Source organism: Chiloscyllium punctatum, chromosome 41 (genome assembly GCF_047496795.1).
Source record: "Chiloscyllium punctatum isolate Juve2018m chromosome 41, sChiPun1.3, whole genome shotgun sequence".
Taxonomy (NCBI): domain Eukaryota; kingdom Metazoa; phylum Chordata; class Chondrichthyes; order Orectolobiformes; family Hemiscylliidae; genus Chiloscyllium; species Chiloscyllium punctatum.
Genome location: NC_092779.1, coordinates 10,229,791 through 10,249,972, shown reverse-complemented (window position 1 = coordinate 10,249,972; position 20,182 = coordinate 10,229,791). Strand labels below are relative to the sequence as shown.

The 20,182-nt window shown below is 44.4% G+C and overlaps 1 protein-coding gene across 1 annotated transcript in view; it reads right to left on the bottom strand.

The window, feature by feature from the left end:
- Positions 1-6,261, bottom strand: part of zcchc2 (zinc finger, CCHC domain containing 2) — a 54,792-nt gene extending 48,531 nt beyond the window's left edge. Inside the window, exon 1 of the mRNA XM_072560354.1 lies at positions 5,450-6,261. Coding sequence (XP_072416455.1) covers positions 5,450-6,070 — 621 coding nt within the window. The 5' untranslated portion in view covers positions 6,071-6,261. The remainder of the gene's footprint in view (positions 1-5,449) is intronic.
- Between the last annotated feature and the right edge of the window lie 13,921 nt (positions 6,262-20,182).

Genomic DNA, 20,182 nt, shown 5'->3' with positions numbered 1-20,182 from the left:
ATTACCCTAATAAACATTAACACAAGATTTTATTCTTTATATTGAAGTATCGGTCACACGATAGTGTAAATGCACATTCAATAGTGTAAATACTTTGAAACCATCTGACCATCAGACAATTAATTTTTGTGCTCACACAGATACAAGCTCAAAGAGCATTTCAATAAACTAGGCCTGAATTCAAAGCTTCAGTATAAACATTAGAAAGTAGAGAAGTAAGTTGTTCAGTCTGACAATCTGTTCAAAATCACAACAGAATCAACACTTCCTGGAAAGTGAGGTTACTGAACATTTACATTGTACAGAAGATGGCTTTTTTAAGTCATATACTGATACTTCTTGCTGCCAATCGCCATCACATTATTGCAAAGAGAATGGGATTTGGCTGTGACGATCAGCGGCTGAATATCTCACCATCATTATGGTGCAGCTTCACATCTAAAAAAATTATACTTCGAGTCATAGAAACGTACAGCACGGAAACAGACCCTTCAGTCCAACTTGTTCGTGCCAATCAGATATCCTAAACTAATCTAGTCAGTACTTGGCCCATATCCCTCTAAACGGTTCCTAATCATATACCCATCCAGATGGGTTTAAATGCTGCAATTGTACCAGCTTCCTCCACACCCTGTGGCAGCTCATTCCATACACACACCACCTTTGTGTGAAAAACTTTTAAATGTTTCCCCCCTCATCCCAAATCTATGCCCTCCAGTTCTGGGTATATGCTTTTCACCTAAGCCAAAGAGGAATCTGATTAATCCACCCATGTCTCCCCCTTTACCTCCATGCTCAAACTTTCATGCTGAAATCCAGTATTTTTCAGATTCTGCTCCTCCGGACGATGACTCGCTAGAGGGGACACTTGACTTGTTAAGAATACAAATCAACTGAATGGACTAATTATACTTGTATAAGCCAAGTAGTTGTCATGAAATGACAAAAGGAGGGAATGAGAAAGTCTTTAAACATTTAGACTAAAATGCAATGCTGAACTATAGAACACATTTACTGCACAAAAAAATAGGCAGAAAGGCTCAGAAAAAGGGGGAACTTAAAGAATGTAAGAGCTAGGAACACCTATGCTCACCAAGTGATAACAGGATGCTGTAAGACAATTAAGAACATTTGTCTTAGTATTGGTGAATCTGAGTGAACAAGACACCAAGCGATAACAGTCGCAACCGTTCCCTTGTGAAATTAATGACAGTGTTCAATTCTGACCCTGAAATGAAACTCAGTACTATCAAAAACTTTGTAATTAACGGTCAGATGCTGCCAATTATAATGGATTCTTATTACCCCTTGCAAGCGTGGCAGACAGAAAAAATCTTCACCGACTTGAGTTCAAAAGGACACTAGAGACAGATCATTTTAGTGCTGAGACTGTTGAATCCATCAGAAAATTAACTTAGTGCTTATCTGCCATGGATTGAATTTAATTGCATTTTGAGAGTTTTTGATAATTTTGAGTAGCCATTACTGGTTATGAAACACAAACTCTGTAAAAGGTAACATTGATAAGGCTTTAACTTACTTGCTATTTTTACAGACCATGACTGCCCCACTGTCAATTCTAACTAGTCAGATCTTATGTCTTATTTGAATTTGAAGCACAAACTTGAAAAGAAGGCATGTTTAATTCAAGATTAATCAATCATTTTAAATACAATCTTGCAGTAACATTTCAGCCTCAGGTACAGAGTGATTCTGTGCTAAAGATAAGCAGTGGGAATCTGCTCCCAGCTTAAAATTATTCTAAATCTAACATGGAAGAGATTCTGACACAATCTGTCAGGAAGCCATTCTATGGTCAAAAGTTTGCCCTCCTTGCTAAGAAGCCATTTCGTAAACAAGTGTATCAGACAAGAGAGCTGTGCAAGGTTACTTATGGACTCTCCAATTAGCTCAGACTGGTACCTCTATAGTAGAACCTTATCTGGCTAGTAGGCTGGGTTGGTTTTTCCCACCTGATGAATGGCTTAGGGCCTGTAGGGGGGTTTAGTCAAGTGTACACAGACTTTTCTTCCTTATGAATTTTTGTCTTTCACTTATCTGTCTAATTAAGAACATGCTTTTTTTTTTCAAACTTGTGTAAAGGAATCCACTTTGTATCAGTAAATTGGAGAAGCCTGATGGGGCATTTGAAGAGCTGGTACCCTACTTCTCCTAGGTTAGGAGAACCTAGTTAGTTTCACTTATAAGTATCAGTGTGATGTTGTAACACTGATGCTACTAGTGAATAAAGGTGATGACTAAAATTAAATTGAACTGTCTGTCAGAGGTTTTTATTCCAGACTTCCAAAGAGTACGATTTCTGGGACGAACCAAGAGAGGGGCTTACAGCCCATTCGCCCATCTGATCAAGGTCTTGTTCTGAGGTAACCTTCTTCACTACCCAATACACAAGGGATTCCCTGGGCCGTCTCAAATCTCCACTTTAACAATCCGTTCAGCAACACTCCCCAGGACCTTACCATTAAGCATAAAATCCCACCCTGATTTACCTTTCCAAAATTCAGCACATTACATTTATCTAAATTAAACTTCAACTGCCACTCCTCAGCCCATTCGTCCATCTGATCAAAGGTCTTGTTCTGAGGTAACCTTCTTCACTGTCCAATACATGTCTAATTTTGGTGTCACCTGCAAACTTACTAACTGTACCTCCTAGGTTCACATACAAAGCTGTTTATTTATGTAACAAGAAATAGTGGACTCAGCATCAATCCTTGTGACACATCACTGGTCACAGCCCTCCAGTCTGAAAAGCAACCTCCCACCACCCTCTGCCTTCTACCTTCAAACCAATTCTGTATCCAAATGAATAGTTGACCCTGTATTCCATGTGATCTAAGCTTGCTAACCAGTCTACCTCAACCATACCCTGGAAACTACTGGTAATTAGAGAACATTGCAGCAGCAAACATTAAATAACGTAAGGAATTGTGTTGCGTCAGACAGAGACAAAGTGTCCACATTAAAAGCAACACTGCTGTGAAAGCCATTCAAATATCACTTGCCCACATGTTTACCAACTGACAGAAAGCCCATAAAAGCTTGTTAAAAACCATTGATGTGGTGCATCATTTCTCCTTTCCATGCTGACCTGCTGAAGCCACGAACTGCACATCTTTCACCTTGGTCTCCCATATGGAGCAATCTTCCTCAAAGATCTACCAGACTACAACCTTTGGATTAAGGAACATGAAGCATTGGGAAGTCACCAATTTCCCTGCGATAAACTCCATCTCTCTATGAGCAGTCTTTGAATAACCTTAGTAAGAGCCATCCATTTAAAATTGGTTTAGAAGAAGCCAGAGTACCTGCACACCACCAACTTCTATTGCTGGAACTCTCAATATAAACCCCTAATGGATTTGTGAAGAAATACAATGCTGCACATAAACAAAGGAGTGTCCCTCTACAGGCTAACTGACAGACTAATCAAAATCTCAACAAGTGAAAGCTCTGGGGATTTGCAGTCATTAAACAAGACATTGCGATTTCAAGTTGCAAGTGGGGACAATAGTAAAACTTGCAAAGGCAAACATCTGGTATAGGATACACATGGTCTGAAATTCCCAAAATTACACCAGACAACGAGTTGCAGTTGATGGGGATTCTGAAGAGGCAAATCACACACTGCTCCAAAATAGGTGAAGATTTGCAGATATATCAGGCTTTTCAAAATTATGAGACCCAAAGTGCTTTAAATGAAATGAAATTCTTATAAATATAGTTAACTGTGCTACAGCAAACAGTTATGTAACAATTACACCATCTGCTTTATGACGACAACTGAAAATATTGGCTAGATTTTTTTTAATTCCTGGGAACAAGGGAGTTACTGGCTAGACCAACATTTATTGCTTATTCCTAATTGCCTAGAAGGCAGTTGACCGTCAACCACTTTACTGTGGGTCTGGAGTCACATGTAAGCCAGACCAGTCAAGGATGTCAGTTTTGCTTCCCTAAAGGACATTGGTGAACCAGATGGGTTTTTCCCTGACAATCAGCAATGGATTCATGGTCATCATTAGACTGTTAACTTCAGATATTTATTGAATTCTAATTTCATCTGCCGTGGAGGGATTCAAATCCAGGTCCCCAGAATTTTACCCAAGGGTCTGGATGAACAGTTCAACAATAGTACCACCAGAGCATCGTCTCTCAATATGCAATATTCCCACTCCACTTCAGACTTGAACCCAAAGTTTTACACGGGCATCCATGTCGGGGACAGACAGACTCTATTTAGTCTCTTGTATGACAGTGCAGTGCGGATCGGAAACAAAAAAAACAATAAATCGATGAAGAAACTTGGTGTCTGCGGAGGGAAAACAGAGTTAATGCTCCCATTTAAGAGTTATGCAGAAAGGTCACTGGACTCAAAACTGCTTTTTCTACACAGATGCTGGCAGACCTGTGGAGGTTCTCCTGCAATTTCTGTTTTTGTTCTGTATTTTAAATTCAGTAAAAGGCTTTAGGCCTTTATTTACTCAAACTGGTGGGTAAAAGGGAGTCCCTATAATGATTGGGTGAGATTACTGATGAAACACATGCAAACAGAGCACAAGTAATCCAAATCCTGCAACGTTCCCCTCCCTGCTTCCGACCTGAGTGTAGTATTTCATTGGTTGCTTCAAGCGCCAACGGCCCATTCAAAAAGAGAGACACGGAAGACCACAAATTCCCCAGCCCGCCCCCGCCCCCTCCCACTCCCCCTTCCCCCGCCCACAGGCCGAAGTAGGAGGGGAACATTAATGCGCCTGCGCCCAGCCCTCCAGCCTGACCTAGCCCAGGGCCATAGTGAGTATCCCGCCCCATGGCGGCCGGAGGACCGAACTGCCGCTATTTCAATTTAAAAATCAAACGTTTGTTTGAGGTGTCGTTATTCAAAGGAGATACAACACTCAATAGAGAAGGGCTTCATTTTCTGAATAGCAAAGGCTGGTCATGAGCTCCCTCATTTCATTCTCTCTCCCCCTGCCCCCCCAATCCTCTGTTTACCCCCCCCCCCACCCCCACCTTCACTTCAGATTCCCCATCCTCACGTTTTTTCTTGCGTTCCCCTCTAACCCCGCCTGAAACCCCCCCCCAACCATCCCCGCCCACCCCCCCCGTAAACCCTCATCTTCCCGGCCCCGTTACCCCCACCCTCAACATGCCCCAAACCCCCCCCACCATCGTGCCCCCCGTAAACCTCCACCTCCATCATCTTCCCGCCTCCACCCCCCCAACCGTCATCTCCCCCCCCCCCAAAAAAACCCCCAAACCCCCATCATTTTCCCGCCCACTGACGATCCAACCCGTCAGTAACCCTCCCCCCCAAACCCTGATCTTTCTCTCCCCGCTCTCCTTTTGTCCCTCACCGTTACCCCCCCCCCCCGCCCCTCCCCCAATACCCGGCCGCCCCCCCTGCCCCTCCCCCTCCCCCGGTTACCTTGCAGCCGGAGCTCTGGGAGGTTCGGCCCCCGCTGCCGGGCCTGCGCTGCAGCTCGGCGAGCTGCCTTCGGAGCGTCTCCTTCTGGTGGAAGGAGAAGGCCGGGTGGTTGGACGCCATGGTGAGCAGCAGCAGGAACTCCTGGGCGCCGCGCTCGGAGAGGGGCAGCGGGCCGCGGGTGAGGGCGCGGGCCAGCACGGCGGCCGCCTCGCGGTTCTCGGAGCCCAGCAGCGCCAGGGAGACCACCAGCTTGCTGCGGGTCACCTCGTCCCGCGGGTCGCCGACGCCGGCCAGGTCGGCGACGCTGTTGGCGCGGATCTCCGAGTCGCGCAGCGAGTGGTAGTCCTTGCGGGCCAGGTCCTCCAGGCAGGAGCCCAGGAAGCGCAGCTCCAGCGGGTGGCACAGGTCGAGCAGGCCGCAGCAGAACTCCAGGCGCTGGGCCGAGGTCAGCACCGAGCCGAACCACTCGTACACCCCCTCCTTCCAGAGCTCGGAGAGCGGCGGTGGCATAGCAGGAGCCGCTTTCCTCGGGTCCTCCTCCTCCTCTTCGTCCTCCTCCTCCTCCTCCTCCTCGGGTTCGGGGTCAGGCAGCTTCATCAGCACCTTCATCTTCATCGTCATCAAGTTAATGCGAATAACGCACAACCCCAGCGGGGAGGGTGGAAAACAAACAAAATAATTAATTAATCAGTTGGAAATGGGCCGACATCTCCTCATACATTTTTAGACCCCGCCGGTGATTTCGTTCCGTTGGGTTTTTTTTTCCCCCCCTCTCAGTTTATCTCAGCTTCAGAATGGCAGCGGTGAGCCGACTCGATTTAAAGTCTCCGCCTCCCTCCCCCCGCCCCCTTCATGTCAATCAGGCACTACACCCCGCCTCCAAGGCAAATGCTCACCATACACCGCCCCACCTTCATGTCAATCAGTCACTAAACCCCACCCCCATGGCAAATGCTCACCATACACCGCCCCATCTCCATGTCAATCAGTCACTAAGCCCCACCCCCATGGCAAATGCTCACCATACACCGCTCCACCTCATGTCAATCAGGCACTGAGTCCCGCCCCCATGCCCAACGCTCGCTGTACACCGTCCCTCCTCATGTCAATCATTCGCTGAACCCCGCCTCTCATGTCAAGCGGTACTCCGCTCCCCATTCTGGATTAGTGGTGCTGGAAGAGCACAGTCGTTCCGGCAGCATCCGCTCCCCATGTCAATTATACGTCAAACCCCGCCCACCTCTTGGCCACCACTCACGAAACCCCGATCCCCATGTCATTCACATACTAAACCCCGCCCCCACATGTCAATCACCCACGAAACCCCGCCCATCTCCTGGCCGCCACTCACGAAATTCCAATCCCCATGTCATTCACATACTAAACCCCGCCCCCTTCCTGTCAATCACTCACTGAACCACACCCCCTCATGTCTGTTTCTCTGTACCCTCTTAGGGTCAGATAGATGTACAGCACAGACCCTTTCGTGATATCCTAAGTTCATCTAATATCTTTTGCCAGCATTTGGCCCACATCCCTGTAAACCCTTCCTGTTTATGTACCCTGACTTCACCTGACAAAGGAGCAGCGCCCTGAAAGCTTCTAATTTCAAATAAACTTGTTGGACTATAACCTGGTGTCGTGGGAATTTTGCCCTTCAGGAAGAAGGGCTTATGCCCGAAACATCGATTCTCCTGTTCCTTGGATGCTGCCTGACCTGCTGCGCTTTTCCAGCAACACATTTTTAAGCTCTGATCTCCAGCATCTGCAGTCCTCACTTTTTCCCAATGTTGTAGTTGTACCAACTTCCTCTGGCAGCTCATTCCATACGTGCATTACTTTCTGCGTGAAAAAGTTGGCCCTTAGGTCCCTTTTAAAACTCTCCCCTCTCACCTTAAACCCATGCCCTCTAGTTTTGGACTCCTGTACCCTGGGAAAAAGGTAAAAATAATGACTGCAGATGCTGGAAACCAGATTCTGGATTAGTGGTGCTGGAAAAACACACACACAATTCAGGCAACATTCGAGAAACAGTAAAATCGATGTTTCGGGCAAAAGCCCTTCATCAGGAATACAGGCAGAGTGCCTGAAGGGTGGAGAGATAAATGAGAGGAGGGTGAGGGTGGGGAGAAAGTAGCATAGAGTACAATATGTGAGTGGGGGTCAGGATGAAGGTGATAGGTCGGGGATGAGGGTGGGGAGAGGTAGCAAAGAGTACAATGGATGGATGGGGGTGGGATGAAGGTGATAGGGCAGAGAGGAGGGTGGAGTGGATAGGTGGAAAAGAAGATAGGCAGGTAGGACAAGTCAAGGGGACAGTGCTGAGCTGGAAGTTTGGAACTGGGGTGAGCTGGGGGAAGGGGAAATAGGGAAACTGGTGAAGTCCACATTGATGCCCTAGGGTTGAAGTGTTCCGAGGCAGAAGATGAGGTGTTCTTCCTCCAGGCGTCAGGTGGTGAGGGAGCGGCAGTAAAGGAGGCTCAGGACCTCCATGTCCTCGGCAGAGTGGGAGGGGGAGTTGAAATGTTAGGCCACAGGGCGGTGTGGTTGATTGGTGCAGGTGTCCCAGAGATGTTCCCTAAAGCACTCTGCTAGGAGGCGTCCAGTCTCCCCAATGTAGAGGAAACCGCATCGGGAGCAACGGACACAATAAATGTGCAGGTAAAACTTTGATAGATGTGGAAGGCTCCTTTGGGACCTTGGATGGAGGTGAGGGAAGGAGGTGTGGATGCAGGTTTTGTAATTCCTGCGGTGGCAGGGGAAGGTGCCAGGACAGGAGGGTGGGTTGTTGGGGGGCGTGGACATGACCAGGTAGTCAGGGAGGGAACAGTCTTTGCAGAAGGTAGAAAGGGGTGGGGAGGGAAATATATCCCTGGTGGTGGGGTCTGTTTGGAGGTGGCAGGAATGTTGGCAGATGATTTGGTTTATGCGAAGGTTGATAGGGTGGAAGGTGAGCACCAGGGGCGTTCTGTCCTTGTTACGGTTGGAGGGGTGGGGTCTGAGGGCGGAGGTGCGGGATGTGAATGATATGCGTTGGAGGGCATCTTTAATCATGTGGGAAGGGAAATTGCGATCTCTAAAGAAGGAGGCCATCTGGTGTGTTCTGTGGTGGAACTGGTCCTCCTGGGAGCAGATACGGCGGAGACGGAGGAATTGGGAATACGGGATGGCATTTTTGCAGGAGGAAGGGTGGGAGGAGGTGTAATCCAGATAGCTGTGGGAGTTGGTGGGTTTGTAAAAAATGTCGGTGTCAAGTTGGTCGTCATTAATGGAGATGTAGAGTCCAGGAAGGGGAGCGAGTTGTCAGAGATGGTCCAGGTAAATTTAAGATCAGGGTAGAATGTGTTGGTGAAGTTGATGAATTGCTCAACCTCCTCGCGGGAGCACGAGGTGGCGCCAATGCAGTCATCAATGTAGCGGAGGAAGAGGTGGGGAGTGGTGCCGGTGTAATTACGGAAGATCGACTATTCTACGTAGCCAACAAAGAGACAGGCATAGCAGGGGCCCATACAGATGTCCATGGCTACCCCTTTGGTCTGGAGGAAGTGGGAGGATTTGAAGGAGAAATTGTTAAGGGTGAGCACCAGTTCAGCCAAACGAATGAGAGTGTCGGTGGAAGGGTACAGTTGGGGACGTCGGGTGAGGAAGAAACAGAGGGCTTGGAGGCCCTGGTCATGGTGGATGGAGGTGTAGAGGAACTGGATATCCATGGTGAAGATGAGGTGTTGGGGGCCGGGGAAACGGAAGTCTTGGAGGAGGTGGAGGGCATGGGTGGTGTCTCGAACGTATGTGGGGAGTTCCTGGACTAGGGGGGATAGGACAGTGTTGAGGTAGGTAGAGATGAGTTCAGTGGGGCAGGAGCATGCTGAGACGTGGTCAGCCGTGGTGGTCAGGCTTGTGGATCTTGGGAAGGAGGTAGAACCGGGCAGTGTAGGGTTCCTGGACTGTGAGGTTGGAAGCTGTGGGTGGGAGATCTCCTGAGGTGATGAGGTTCTGTATGGTCTGGGAGATGATGGTTTGGTGATGGGGGGTCGGGTCATGGTCGAGGGGGCAGTAGGAGGCGATGTCATCGAGTTGGCGTCTGACTTCAGCAGCGTAGACGTCAGTACGCCAGACTACCACTGTGCCCCCTTTATCTGCTGGCTTGCTGGTGAGGTCAGGATTGGAGTAGAGGGAGTGGAGGGCAGCGCGTTGTGAGGGTGAGAGGTTGGAGTGGGGGAGGGGAGGTAGACAGTTTGAGGCAGTTAATGTCCCGGCGGCAGTTGGAAATGAAGAGGTCGAGGACGGGTAATAGGCCTGCGCAGGGTGTCCAGGTGGATGCAGTGAGTTGGAGGCGGGCGAAGGGGTCCTCGGAAGGTGGGCGGGAGTCCTGATTATGAAAGTAAGCTCGGAGGCGGAGGCGGCAGAAGAAGTGTTCGACGTCACGGCATGTATTAAATTCATTGATGCGTCGGAAAAAGACTATTCACCATGCTTCTTATGCTTTCATAAATGTCTGTGAACTCACCCCTCAGCCTCTAATGCTCCAGGGAAAACAACCCCAGCCTATTCAACCACTCCCTCTCACTCAAACTCTCCAATCCTGACAACACCCTTTTAAATCTTTGCTGAACCCTTTAACAACATATTTCCTACAGCATGGAAATCAGAAATGAACACAGTTCTCCAAAAGTGGTCAAACCAATGTCCCATACAGCTGAAACATGACCTCCCAACTCCTATACTCATTCCACTGACCAATAAAGGGAAGTGTACCAAATGCTTTCTTCCAGTCAATCATACCTTGCCTCCTGTCAACTAAACCCTGCCCCACCTGTGAATTACTCACACTAAACTGCACCCTGCAAATGATCAAAAAACCCCAGACCCCACCCTACCTCTCAATCATCAGCTTCCAAACCACATCTCACCTATCAATCAACAGACTCCAAAACCTGACACTTTTGTCAATTCACTCAAGAACCCCTGCCTCTCCTGTCAATTATCCATCCCTTAAATTGGAACAGACCAGACCCCTTCTCTTCACTGTCTATGAAAGTCCTCAATGAAAGTCACCCAATTTGATTCGGATCACAAGGATGTCTGGATGTCTGCACCTACCACTAAACCAAACTCCACCATCCTACTGTCAATCCAGCACTGTGTGATTGTTTCGCCCAGCATATTTTCAAGGTCCACACACCCCTCTCCTAACCCTTGTAAACTTTGGTGTAGGGACGAGAATTAGAAAAGTGTTTTTTTCATTCAATGGATATCAGAGATATGGAATTCACCACCTGAAAGGGTACTTGAGGGAGAAATCCTGGCCAAATTCATAGAATGGCCAGGTGTGCACTTGAGGTGTACCATGGGAATATGGATCAAGGGCTGGAAGAACTGGGATTTAGCTGAGAGACCTTCTTCACCTGCTACTGACACAATGGACAGAATTAGTTCCTTCTGTGCATTTAATCTTTCTGCGTTTTTCTACCATCAAAGTTCAGTCAGCATGGGAGAAAATAACTATACTCTTTGAAACTAAGTAATTTGAAGGGCCAAAAAGGTCCTTTTCATACAAAAGATAAATGGCTAAATTATAATGCAACGGGGTATAGAAGAATGTTAGAAGTTTCATCCCTCTCTCCCTATACTATCCTTGTTGCCTGAGGATTTCCAATCATGGTTGCGTCATGACATCACTTTGGAGCATGCACCAAGAACTAACTCTGACAGCATAGGTATTGAACGCACATTTAAAGTTGCTCTGAACCACAACCTAGCCATTTGGTCAGCTAAAGTGAATAGCCCTCTTGAAAAAATGTTCCAACACAAACTGATGCCATTTCCTAACTTGACCGTTAAAAAGCTACCTTGTATTTTCTGTCCTAGATGTTAGCTTTAATTGTAAATCTATGGCATCTCTATTCTAGACCTCTCACTCACTGTCGATGTAGAGTGATTATCCTGTGGTAGCTCCAATGACTGACCACAAATCACCAAGCAATTTCCTAACAGCCCAATTTTTCAAATGTCTCTCAGTGTTCTTTACACCTGTTTGCAACCTAATGAATCTGTACCCTCTCTCTCTATACTTTCTCAACATCTTTTCTATATGAAACTCAAAACTGTACAGTATTCTAACTTGGCTCTTCAATTTTACAATGCATTGTTTCTCACACTAAATCCTGCATTCCATTAACTTTTAAGTGATCAAGCCACTTGAGGCTCTGCTTGTGAATCTGAAATCCCAACTTTTTCCATATTACATCAAAAGCTTCCCACATTCCATTATTTATTTTCAACAAAAGAATTATTAATATCTATTGTGGGCAGCATGGTGGCTCAGTGGTTAGCACTGCTTCTCTCACAGTGCCAGGGACCCAGGTTTGATTCCACCCTAGGGTGACTGTCTGTGTGAAGTTTGTACATTCTCCTGGTGGCTGCGTGGGTTTCCTCTGGGTGCGCTGCTTTCCTCCCATATTCCAAAAATATGCATGTTAAGTGGATTGGGCATGGGAAATGCAGAGTTACAGGGATAAGATGGATGGGTCTGGGTGTGATGCTCTTTGGAGGGTTGGTGTGGACTCAATGGGCCAAATGGCCTGTTTCCAAACTGTCAGAGATTCTATGATCAGCTGTTTGCTTTGTATAATGTGACTGTAGGACACTATAGTTTATTCTCAGCGTGTGGGGAAATGGCACTTGCAGTTTATCTTTAATACAATAGAATAGGGAAAGGCACCTCTCATTTAGCTGTAGTCGATGAGGTGTGGAAGGGTGCCTATTCTTGCCGTTAACACAGTGAGTTGGAATTTAATAGTGCAAGAGAAGAAATAATTCCTTCTAGTAAAGTTTTGTTTTTGCTTGTTGAACAATCTTGTTTGGAAGGCTGGAAAAGCAAGTTTCAGTTTCATTTCCTGTGAAAGCAAAGACTGGGACAAACAACTGATAAGAGATCAGCAAAGGCAAAAACACAGTTTTTCATGGCATCACACAGGTAGGAATTCTGCCTCCCAGGCTAGTGGGAGGTAGGATAAATTCTGCAAAATCTGAAATGTAAGCCTATTCTGCTATTAAGCCAGACAGCAAAGATTCAGTAATTTTAGTATGCTAATAAGACTCACGTGCCTCAGATTTTAATAAACTTGGATCAGTTGCTGGGAGAACTTTGTAAATCTGACAGCTAAAAGAAAGCAAGACTTGAGGATGGTGGGGTTTCTCCCCACCTTCCACTTCACCCCACAAGCTAACCTGTCATAATTGGCCTCTCACCACTCAATCAATCTGCGATTTTCAACTCCCCAAACCCCACCATCAAGCCCAAAGTCGAGCAATGACTTCTGGAACCCACAGAGCCTCAGCTTCTGCTACTGGTACAATAAATTGCATTGATCTTTTACCATTGTCAGAAGTTTTTAAAGGTAAAATATCCCTTGAACACAAGGAGTATTCATCATGGTTATTTCCATTACGTGTCATTCATCTTTGGTGGACATGCTCAATGAACTGAGTCACAGTAAGGATTGGAAAATTGCTAAGGTGATGCTGAAATTTCAAAAAGGAGAGGTGGCAAAATGCGGGTAACCATAGGTTAATTAGCCTAACTCTATTGTTGGAAGTTAAAAATCACACAACACCAGGTTATATTCCAACAGGTTTAATTGGAAGCACCCTAGCTTTCGAATCACCTGATGAAGGAGCGGCACTCCGAAAGCTAGTGTGCTTCCAATTAAACCTGTTGGACTATAACCTGGTGTTGTGTGATTTTTAACTTTGTACACCCCAGTCCAACACCGGCATCTCCAAATCATGACTTGTGTTGTTGGAAAAGATATTGGAATGAATTATTCAGGAAACAATTACAAAACATTTGGAAAGTCACAATCTAATCAAGCAGAGTCAACATGGCTTCATGAAAGGGAACCTCAACCAGAGTGGATAGAAGGGAAACCAGTAAATGTGGACTTCCAGAAGGTATTCGACAAGGCACCTCACAAAAAGTTTAGTCATAAGACAAAAGCCCACAGTAATCTAGGTGTTATATTGGCATGGATAGAGAATTGGCTCATGGGGAGGAAACATGGAGCTAAGGGGTTCTTTTTCAGGTTGGGCCATCTGTGACCAGTGGGATTCCACAGGGATCAGTGTTGTTTACAATATATATTAACAATTTGGAGGAAAGAAGTGAATGTACTATAGCTACATTTGCAGGCAACACTAAAATAGGTGGAAAGGCAGGTTATGAGAGCGATACAATAATTTACAAAGAGATATTGACAGGTTAAACAAATGCTGAAAAATGTGTTGCTGGAAAAGCGCAGCAGGTGAGGCAGCATCCAAGGAGCAGGAGAATCGATGTTTCGGGCATGAGCCCTTCTGCTCCTTGGATGCTGCCTGACCTGTTGCGCTTTTCCAGCAACACATTTTTCAGCTCTGAACTCCAGCATCTGCAGTCCTCACTTTCTCCTAGGTTAAACAAATGGGCAAAATGTTGACAAAAGGGGTATATTGTAGGAAAACATGAATTTGTTAATTTTGGAAGGGAGAACAAAACAATGGAATATTATGTAAATGGAGAGAAACTGCAGAAACCTGCAACACAAAGGGACTTAGGGGTATTTGTGCAGGAAAAGCATAGAAAGTTAGCACCCAGGCTGATAATCAGGAAGGCTAATGGAATGTTAATCCTTATTTCAAGGCAGTTGGAGTATAAGAGTAGGGAAGTCTTACTGCACTTGTACAAGGTGCTGGTGAGACCACATCTGGAGTACTGTGAGCAGTTTTGGTCCCCTTATTTAAGGAAATATATCATTTCATTAGGGGCAATTCAGAGAAGGTTGACTAGGATGATCACTGGTATGGAGGAATTGTCTTCTGAGCAATGGCTAAACCGTTTGGAACTCTACTCACTGGAGTTTAGAAGAATGAGGGGCGATCACATCGAAACATATAGGATTCTTAAGGGATTTGACAGGGTAAATGCTGAGAGGAGGTTTCCCCTCATGGAAGAGGTGCATTATCTCAGAGTACAGGGGCATCAATTTAAGACAGAGATGAGGAGGAATTTCTTCTCTCAAATGGTTGAGTATTTGGAACTCCTTGCCACAGAGAGCTGTGAGGGCAGAGTCCTTGTATATATTTGAGGCTGAGACAGATAGATTCTTGATCAATAGGGAGTCAGGGGCTATGGAAAAAGGACAAGGAGGTGGACATGAGGAATGTCAGATCAGCCATGATCCTACTGAATAGCCGAGCAAGCTGAAGGAGCACTGAACATCCTGTTCTTATTTATTATGGTCTTAACGCACAATAATTATGAATTAGGAAGACCATATAGTCTATTTACTTTAATGCTCCAAAGGAATCCTTACATCCTCCTCAAGCATTGTTATCAGGTTTAAATTTCAATTTTGGCTACACAAATTTCGAGCTTATAATGTAGAAAGTAAGTGAGTATGGGGAGAAGTGATAGATTGGAATGTAAGATGTGAAAAGGACATAGGAATCTGAAAAGGGAAACAGAAGGTCAAGTGAGTGACCCAAAGTTTGGCAGATGAAGTATAACATGGGAAAATGTGAACTTGTCCATTTAGGCAGGATAATAAAAAAAAATGACTTGGAGATGCCGCTGTTGAATTGAGGTGTACAAAGTTAAAAATCACACAACACTAGGTTATAGTCCAACAAGTTTGTTTGGAAGCACTAGCTTTTTGAGCACTGCTCCTTCATCAGGTCGTTGTGGAGTATAAGATTGTAAAACACAGAATTTATAGCAAAAGTTTACACTGTGATGTAACTGAAATTATTATTGAAAAGACCTGGATTGTTTGTTAAGTCTCTTATCTTTTAGAATGAACATGTTGGTTTCAGTTCTTTCATATGTAAGTCACAGAACATTTATAAAGTTACATTCTCAAGTGAACTTTAACAATCAGTGGTGTCATGTTGGCCCAAGTAATGCATTGAAGGTGTGTGGTGCCCTATGTGAGACTGTCTGTGCCACAATGTTCAGACTGATTCTAATCTAAAAAACAGATTTACAGAATCTTACATGGATTCATGCAGTTTTTGAGCAAAATAATATGGAATTCTGCAAGTACAAATTCACCCCACAAACCTGTGTGTGTGTGCATGTGTGTGTGTGGGGCGGGGTGGGGGAAGGTGGTTATGAGTGTCTGGGAGAGAGTGTCTGTATATGTGTGAGTGTGAGTGTAAAGGGGTATAAGTCTGTGAGAGGGTGCATGTGTGCCTGTGAGTGTGGGAGCATATGTGTGAGGGTATGAAAGAGAGCTTGTGTATGAGAGAGGGTCTGTGTGTGTGTGTGTGTGTGTGTGTGTGTGTATGTGTGTGTGTGTATAGTGGGGTCACCCGTAGTTTGACATGAACCCAAGGTTGAGGCCAACCCCATGGGTACCAAATTTTAACTAAAAACAACACCATATTGCTTAAACTGAGAAGTATTGCCATATCCCAAAATAAGATGGATCTGGGTGTTTCAGCACAAAAATCATAAAAGGTCAGTATGGACAAGTAACTAGGAAGATAAGTCAGTTATCAGAAGGGGAAACAAAATATAAAAGTAGAGAGAAAAACATAAATTGCTGGTAAGACTCAATAGTTCTGGCAGCATTCATGGGGAGAAAACAGAGTTAATTCTTTAGAACTGTTCTGAAGATGTTCTGAAGAGCATCACTCGACCCAAAATGTTAACTCTGCTTCATCTCCACAAATGCTGCCAGACCTGCTGAGATTTTCCAGCAATTTCTGTTTCTGATTTCCAGCATCTGTATTTCTTTGATTCTTTTTCAGAAAAGTTAAGAGTTTTTGCTACAGTTGTACAGGGCATTAGTGAGATTACTTCTAGAGTTCTGGATAGTTTTGTTTTCCAACTTTAAGGAAGAACATAATTGCTTTGGAAACAGTTGAGAGAAGGTTCGCTAGCCTAATTCCGGGGAGGAGGGGTTATTTTATGAGGAAACATTATGAGGAAAGGTTTAAAAATCAGGAGTCTTCCATTTACGAAGGTGGAGAGTTTTTTTTTATTCCCAGAGGATGATGAATTTGCAGAACTGTTTTCCCCAAGGAGTACTTGAGGTCGAGTCACTGAATATTTTTAAGGCAGTGTTACATAGATTCTTATTGACAAGGGCAATAAAGGGTATGTGGTTAGGCAGGAGAGTGGAGGGGAAGCCACAAACAGATCAGTTATAATGTTAAAGAATGGTTGAAAAGGCTCTGGGGCTGAGTAGCTAATTTATAAGTTTATATGTACTTAATGTGAAAAATTATTCCAAAAGACTAAGCTTTGTAAAGCAGAATAAAGAATTCCCAAATATCAGTCTTAATATTTTCCTTTTCTAGTTCGAGCCTTGCTTCCTAAATCTGCTGTCACAGTTTAGATTCAAGTAATATGCCAGATTAAAATTCTCTATATCCTGAACAATTTTGTATGGGGCTTTCATAGCACCTCTCAGATAGCTGTTTTCCAGACTGAAAGGCCTAAAGGTCTCTAATCTGAAACATTGATCTTAAAGAGTGTACTTCCTTCCAACTTTTGAATATTTCTCCAATTTCTTGTTAATCCTGACTAGAGTTACCTCGTAAGTTTCATTTCAGTTCTATCATTTTGGCTCTGTAACTCAAGATCCAATTGGCTTTGTTGACAATATTATCAGACCAGGTTAATCATTGAGTTCATGAATCAGTCACTTTCAGTTTCATGTTAGATGTTTGACACCATTCATGAAGTAATGTGTCATCAAATTTTCTTCCTGTGTGTAAAGTTTTAAATAGAACTACATTAAAACTTTATTTGTCATTGTTCCGACTGCCCTATGCATTCTGTTGTTTTTTTAACATTGCATTCCACTGCCTCTCCTAATTTGATTCCCTCTGCAAATTTGGCCACCTTTGCATAATTTCTGATGCCAGGCTGTTTGTTAATTAGAAACAATTGTACTGTTCTCAGAGGCAGTTGTGTCAGTGTTTTCTTCACTCTAAAATCACAGAGTCCTTACAATGCAGAAGGATGACATCCATCCCACTGTGTTTGCATCAGCTCTCAGTATGAGCAAATCACTTTGTGGTGTTTTTATCATCCTGAGGGGCATAGATAGAGTATATAAAGGTCTTTTCCCCAGAGTAGTGGAGTCCAGAACTAGAAGACATAGATTTAAAGTGAGAGGGGAAAGTTTTAAAAGGGACCTGAGGGGCAGTATTTTCACACGGAGGGTGGTGCATATGTGGAACAAGCTGCCAGAGGAAGTGGTAGAGGTAGATTTTTTAAAAGGCATTTGGACAGGTACATGGAGAGCAAAGGTTTAAAGGGATATGGCCCAAATGAGGGCAAATGGGACTAATTCAGTTTAGAAGACCTGGTCGCACAGTTAAGTTGGGCTGAAGGGCCTATTTCCATTCTGTATAACTCTACGACTCTAAATGAGCTGACCTGACCTGATAAAATATTCAATATAATTTATATCCCATTCATAATATATCTGATTTTAATTAAAATATATATTTTATATACTTTTTTATTTGCTTTCACTCATTATATATCTTTGAATTACATTTTGTCATTTTATTTTTAAATAATTGAATAGTTAATTCCCTCGAACCTAGCTAGGTCAATTTCCCCATCCTTAAGGCAACTGAAGTGATAATTGCTATAAGACATGTCTTACAGAAACAAGAATTGATGGTGGAGGGGGATAAAATTTCAGGGACACCATGGGGGTGTTGAGGTTGGTGGGTTGGGAGATGTGAGTGTGTTGGAGCCAGCAGCAATGGAGCAAGGGGATGTGGGGCTGGCAGGTGTTGGGTAGGGGCTGGAAACTTGTTGGTTAGGAGGAGGATTCTGAATGTGTGGTTGCCAGGGCAGTGGGGTTTTGGAGGTGTTGTTGCTGGGTGGTGTGTGCTAAATTGGGGAGTCTGTTTAATATCCAAGAAAAGTGAGATGATTGAACATCTAGATCAACTCCTGAATAGCTATTAACTTAACAGAAATGGAACCCTTACAAATTCCCTAAATTTAGGTGGTTTATTCAGCGAGTTCCACACAGTGGAATTGCCCATCAGAATTTTCATTTCCCTGGTCAAAGAGTGCAGTGCTGGAAAAGCACAGCCACATCCGAGAACCAGGAGAATCGACGTTTAGGGCAGAAGCCCTTCAGCAGGAATGAGTCTTGTGGGCCAAGGGGGCTGACAGATAAATGGGAGGGGATGGGGCTGGGGGAAGGTGGCTGGGAATGCGATAGGTAGAGGTGGAAGTGTTAGGTCGGAGAGGAGGGTGGAGCAGACAGGTGGGAAGGAAGATGTACAGGTAGGATCACTCAAGAGGGGGTTGCCAAGTTGGAAGGTTGGGACTGGGATAATGTGTGGGGGGGGAAGGGAAATAGGAAAACTGGTGAAATCCACATTGATCCCGTGGGTTGGAGGGTCCCAAGGCAGAAGATGAGGCGTTCTTCCTCCAGGCGTCAGGTGGTTAGGGTTAGGCAATAGAGGAGGCCCAGCACCTGCATTTCCTTGGGAGGGGGAGTTAAAGCGTTCAGCGTCAGGACGAGTGTCCCAGAGATTTCTAGGCAATTCCAAGAGTCGACTGAAACTAGAATTCCACATGGTCTCAACACATAACTCCATTCTGCTCTGTTCTGATGACTATCTGGCATTGGAATATCTGGCTCAAAGTATCTTGGTTTGTGGATGATACAAACCTAAATTGGAACTGCAAAGGGGACACAGAAACTGTAAAGAAATACAAGAGATTAAGTGAATGGGCAACAAAGTGCAAACTGAGTATAATGTGTATAATAATGTATAATGAGTATAATGGATTATGATGTAATTGAAAGAATAGCAAAGGATAACAATACTTGTTACTAGGTGGGAAACTTGTAAATCTTGATGTTTATTGACAGTTGGGTGTGCTGGTATGAGGAACTCAAAGTTGACATGCAAGTACAAATAAAAATTGGAAAGGCAAATAGCAAGTTAGCCTTTCTTGCTGAGGATTGGAATACATAAATAACTCTTGCCACAATTGTAGAAGGTTTTAGTGAAATGATACCTGGAGTATTGTGTGTATTTTTGATCTCCATATTTAATAAAATATATATATATATATACAGCAAATGTTTATTAGATTGATCCCTGAAATAAGAGGGTAGTCCTATGATGACAGACTGAGTAAAACTGGGCCTTTATTCTCTGGAGTTTCTACTGGTTGGGGAATCTAGATTACAGGACACAGGCACAGAATAAAGAACAATCATTTAGATAAATCCTGACACTGTGGCATAGCTGAGAGCTAATATACTCAATGTCACTAGAATTAAAAGCTTTAGAGAATAAGAAAAGCTTTATTAAGTAAATTGAACATAGAGAACTCTAGACAATAAAGAATAAGGGACCAGGAAATGGCAGTGGAGTTGAATAAATAATTTCTGTAATTGTCATGGTGGAGGATATTAATAGCTTCCCAAAAATAAAAAAAACAAATAATCAAGGGACAAAAGGTGGGAGGAAATGAATGCAATAATTATCACTAGAAAAAGTCTATGGAAAATAATGGGGCTAAGGCCCAATAAATTCCCTGGACCCCATAAAGAAACAATGGATACAAGCTAATCTGAGGTCTGTGTGTACCAGTTACTTCCAAAAGAGGAACTCAATGCATCAGTACCTCAAACACTGTGTGTGGCCACACAGCTCAGTGGGAACATTGGTTGTGTTCTAGGATACTAAAGGAAGTTGATA